Here is a 5,298-nt window from a genome sequence, read left to right as displayed (position 1 = left end):
AGTAGGAAGCTCTAATCCAGATATATGCTGATGATAGTCTTATACTCAGCTGGCCCCTCCCTGGATTTTGTGTTAAATGCTCTACAACAAAGCATTCTTAGTGTCCAACAAGCTTTCTCTACCCTTAACCTTGTTCAGAACAACTCCAAAACAAAGGTCATGTGGTTTGGTAAGAAAAATGCCCCTCATCCCACAGGTGTTATTACTACCTCTGAGGGTTTAGAGTTTGAGGTAGTCAACTCATACAAGTACTTACAAGTACTTGAGAGTATGGCTAGACTGAACACTGATTTTCTCTCAGCACATATCAAAGCTGCAGGCTAAAGTTAGAGCAAACCAAGGCTAGATTTATCGTAGTCGCTCCTCTTTCACCCCAGCTGCCAAACTAAACCTGATTCAGATGACCATCCTACCCATGCTAGATTACGGAGACATAATTTATAGATCGGCAGGTAAGGGTGCTCTCGAGCGGCTAGATGTTCTTTACCATTTGGCCAACAGATTTGCCACCAATGCTCCTTATAGGACACATCGCTGCACTCTATACTCCTTTGTAAACAGGTTATATTTGTATACCCATTGCAAGACCCATTGGTTGATGCTTATTTCTAAAACTCTCTTAGGCCTCACTCCTCCCTATCTGAGATATCTACTGCAGCCCTCATCCTCCACATACAACACCCATTCTGCCAGTCACATTATGTTAAAGGTCCCCAAAGCACACATATCCCTGAGTCGCTCCTCAATTCAGTTCGCTGCAGTTAGCGACTGGAACGGGCTGCAACAAACACTCAAACTGGACAGTTTTATCTCAATCTCTTCATTCAAAGACTCAATCGTGGGCACTCTTACTGACAGTTGTGGCTGCTTCATGTGATGTACTGGACCCGTACAAATCAGCTGGGCTTGACAATCTGGACCCCCTATTTCTGAAACTATCCGCCGCCATTGTCGCAACCCCTATTACCAGCCTGTTCAACCTCTCTTTCATATCGTCTGAGATCCCCAAGGATTGGAAAGCTGCCGCAGTCATCCCCCTCTTCAAAGGGGGAGACACCCTGGACCCAAACTGTTACAGACCTATATCCATCCTGCCCTGCCTATCTAAGGTCTTCGAAAGCCAAGTCAACAAACAGGTCACTGACCATCTCGAATCCCACCGTACCTTCTCCGCTGTGCAATCTGGCTTCCGAGCCGGTCACGGGTGCACCTCAGCCACACTCAAGGTACTAAACGATATCATAACCGCCATCGATAAAAGACAGTACTGTGCAGCCGTCTTCATCGACCTTGCCAAGGCTTTCGACTCTGTCAATCACCATATTCTCATCGGCAGACTCAGTAGCCTCGGTTTTTCGGATGACTGCCTTGCCTGGTTCACCAATTACTTTGCAGACAGAGTTCAGTGTGTCAAATCGGAGGGCATGCTGTCCGGTCCTCTGGCAGTCTCTATGGGGGTACCACAGGGTTCAATTCTCGGGCCGACTCTTTTCTCTGTGTATATCAATGATGTTGCTCTTGCTGCGGGCGATTCCCTGATCCACCTCTACGCAGACGACACCATTCTATATACTTTCGGCCCGTCATTGGACACTGTGCTATCTAACCTCCAAACAAGCTTCAATGCCATACAACACTCCTTCCGTGGCCTCCAACTGCTCTTAAACGCTAGTAAAACCAAATGCATGCTTTTCAACCGATCGCTGCCTGCACCCGCATGCCCGACTAGCATCACCACCCTGGATGGTTCCGACCTTGAATATGTGGACATCTATAAGTACCTAGGTGTCTGGCTAGACTGCAAACTCTCCTTCCAGACTCATATCAAACATCTCCAATCAAAAATCAAATCAAGAGTCGGCTTTCTATTCCGCAACAAAGCCTCCTTCACTCACGCCACCAAGCTTACCCTAGTAAAACTGATTATCCTACCAATCCTCGACTTCGGCGATGTCATCTACAAAATGGCTTCCAACACTCTACTCAGCAAACTGGATGCAGTATATCACAGTGCCATCTGTTTTGTCACTAAAGCACCTTATACCACCCACCACTGCGACTTGTATGCTCTAGTCGGCTGGCCCTCGCTACATATTCGTCGCCAGACCCACTGGCTCAGGTCATCTACAAGTCCATGCTAGGTAAAGCTCCGCCTTATCTCAGTTCACTGGTCACGATGGCAACACCCATCCGTAGCACGCGCTCCAGCAGGTGTATCTCACTGATCATCCCTAAAGCCAACACCTCATTTGGCCGCCTTTCGTTCCAGTACTCTGCTGCCTGTGACTGGAACGAATTGCAAAATCGCTGAAGTTGGAGACTTTTATCTCCCTCACCAACTTCAAACATCAGCTATCTGAGCAGCTAACCGATCGCTGCAGCTGTACATAGTCTATTGGTAAATAGCCCACCCATTTTCACCTACCTCATCCCCATACTGTTTTTATTTATTTACTTTTCTGCTCTTTTGCACACCAATATCTCTACCTGTACATGACCATCTGATCATATATCACTCCAGTGTTAATCTGCAAAATTGTAACTATTCGTCTACCTCCTCATGCCTTTTGCACACATTGTACATTGTATATAGACTCCCCCTTTGTTTTCTACTGTGTTATTGACTTGTTAACTTGTTTATTCCATGTGTAACTCTGTGTTGTCTGCTCACACTGCTATGCTTTATCTTGGCCAGGTCGCAGTTGTAAATGAGAACTTGTTCTCAACTAGCCTACCTCGTTAAATAAAGGTGAAATAAAAATAAATAAAAATGTATTGTTGTTTTTACCTTCTTGGCCTTTGTGCCCAATAATGTTTGTAACATGTGTTGTGTCGCTACCATGTTGTTGTCATGTTGTGTTACTGCCTTGTTATGTTGTTGTCTTAGGTCTCTCTTTATGTAGTGCTGTCTCTCTTGTTGTGATGTGTGTTTTGCCCTGTATTTATATTGTTTATTTATTTTATCCCAGGCCCATCCCCACGAGGCCTTTTTGTAGGCCCTCATTGTAAATAGGAATTTGTTCTTAACTGACTTGCCTAGTTCAATAAAGGTTAAGTAAAATTGCACAAAATTATCCTCTCATGGAAGTTGTAAACATTAACACCAGCTTTGACACGAGGAGTATGCGGGGCCCTTACGTAATTTGCGGGGCCCTACTCAACTTGCTTAGTGAGCGTATAGGGCCGCCTGGCTCTGCGCCCCACTGGCTTTGATATATCTATTAGGACCAGATTGCTGGGCGTCAAGAGCGCATTTCCAAGTTTTTCCACCCACGGGATATTTCAAAAGGTTGATGTCAATGTAGGCTATTGAACAACAGCAATCATGAAATAGGGATTTTACAAGAGAAAACACATTTGTCAATATCCTGCTTGGATTGTAATGGACTCAAGAAGTAAGTGGCATCTATCTAAAAGAAAGGAACAAATAACGCCCATTGGATAGCTTTCTTTTGGAACGGAAAACATGAACGACACAAGTAATTTCACTACACACACTGTGCCTTACAAGTCAGCTGCAGCCATGGCTTTACCTGTATTTATGTTTGCAGTTGGTATCATTGGAAATATAATAGCAATAGCCGCTCTATCTGGATCTAAGCAAGGTCGCAAGTCGTCCGCGTTCTTCGCCTTAGTTTGCGGTTTGGCTATCACCGATCTTCTTGGGACTTGTCTGGCCAGCCCAATCACTATAGCCACTTACCTCGATAAAAATGTACTCCACGACCGTCATCTTTGTGAATTCCATTCATTTTTGTTGCTGTTCTTCGGAGTGGCAGGACTAAGTATTATATGCGCAATGTCTGCTGAGCGCTACCTCGCAATATGCTGCCCTTACACATACCAAAGATGGGGAATTGGCCCACATTTTGCACGCAAGTGCTTGTTTTGCATTTATCTCAGCAACATTATATTTTGTTGTCTTCCAGTGATGGGTATGACTGAAAGCATGAGCCAGCCCTCCAAAACCTGGTGCTTCATCAACTGGATGGCTCATGAGCCGTTGTCTGCAGCCTATTCGTTTTTATATGCAAGTGTGAGTTTTCTACTCATATTGATGACGATAGTCCTCAACTTTGCAGTTTGTGGCACTCTATTGATAATGCATCGCAGGAAAATCCAACGTCCAGTTACTAGAGGGAGCCCACGGGCGCATTGGACAGCGCTTTCCTCCGGCGTGGAAGCCCAAATGATGACGGTGCTCGTGGTGACCTCGATGGTTGTTTTAGGTTGCTCAGCGCCGCTGGTGGTAAGGAACGTCTTAATATTTTATATGTTAATTTAGTTTGTCTACGAGGAAAGCAGTGGGTCTAATGGGCATATCTCTTGCTTTGCTGTTGTAGGTACGCGTATTTGCTAACCAGATATCACGGGAAGATAATTCCCATGCAGATTTGAAGGCTATACGGATTGCCGCCGTCAACGCCATCCTTGACCCTTGGATCTACATTTTGCTGAGAAGGACTCTGTTCAGTAAAATTCGGAGATTATCTAAACGGGTTTACAGTGGTCGACAAGGCAAATAACCCATGTTGCCAGTCAAATCCTCACAAAGGACTTTCCACTACCAAACAAACACCCATGACTTGCCTAGTTAAATAAAGGTTCAATTTAAAAAACGAATGAATTCACATACCTCTGAAGCACTGTACAGCAGCATCAACATCAATCAACTAACAGCCAGTCTCCCATTGCGCCCACATCACGCAGGGGGGACAAACAGCTAACAAGTAGGGCTGCAGCACCCCCTGAAAAATCAGAATAAAAAAATACAGTACATTCGGGAAAGCATTCAGACCTGACTTTTTCAAAATTGTGTTACCTTACAACCTTATTCTAAAATTGATAAAATATATTTTTTATCTTTATCAATCTACACACAATACCCCATAAAGACAAAGCAAAAACAAGATAAGTATTCAGACCCTTCACTCAGTAATTTGTTTTAGCATATTTGGCAGCGAATACAGCCTTGAGTTTTCTTGTGTATGACGCTTGGCACACATGTATTTGGGGAGTTTCTCCCATTCTTCTCTGCAGATCCTCTCAAGCTCTGTCAGGTTGGATGGGGAGCGTCGTTGCACAGCTATTTTCAGGTCACTCCAGAGATGTTCTAGTCCGGGCTCTGGCTGGGCCACTCAAGGACATTCAGAGACTGGTCCCGAAGCCACTCCCGCGTTGTCTTGGCTGTGTGCTTAGGGTCATGTCCTATTGGAAGGTGAACCTTTGCCACAGTCTCAAGTCCTGAGTGCTCTGGAGCAGGTTTTCATCAAGGATCTCGCAATACTTTGCTCCGTT

At 44.9% G+C, this 5,298-nt stretch overlaps 1 protein-coding gene across 1 annotated transcript; it reads left to right on the top strand.

Annotated features, from left to right (window-relative positions):
- Window positions 1-3,276: 3,276 nt before the first annotated feature.
- Window positions 3,277-4,873, top strand: LOC112252142 (prostaglandin E2 receptor EP4 subtype-like). Its single transcript, XM_042323029.1, has 2 exons — window positions 3,277-4,249; window positions 4,344-4,873. The coding sequence occupies exons 1-2, from the start codon at window positions 3,467-3,469 to the stop codon at window positions 4,524-4,526; spliced, it is 966 nt and encodes a 321-aa protein (XP_042178963.1). The 5' UTR covers window positions 3,277-3,466; the 3' UTR covers window positions 4,527-4,873.
- The last annotated feature ends 425 nt before the right edge of the window (window positions 4,874-5,298 follow it).

This window comes from Oncorhynchus tshawytscha, linkage group LG06 (assembly GCF_018296145.1).
Source record: "Oncorhynchus tshawytscha isolate Ot180627B linkage group LG06, Otsh_v2.0, whole genome shotgun sequence".
In the NCBI taxonomy this organism is placed as follows: domain Eukaryota; kingdom Metazoa; phylum Chordata; class Actinopteri; order Salmoniformes; family Salmonidae; genus Oncorhynchus; species Oncorhynchus tshawytscha.
Note: the sequence above shows the minus strand (reverse complement) of the source record. Positions and strands in the feature narration are given on the sequence as shown.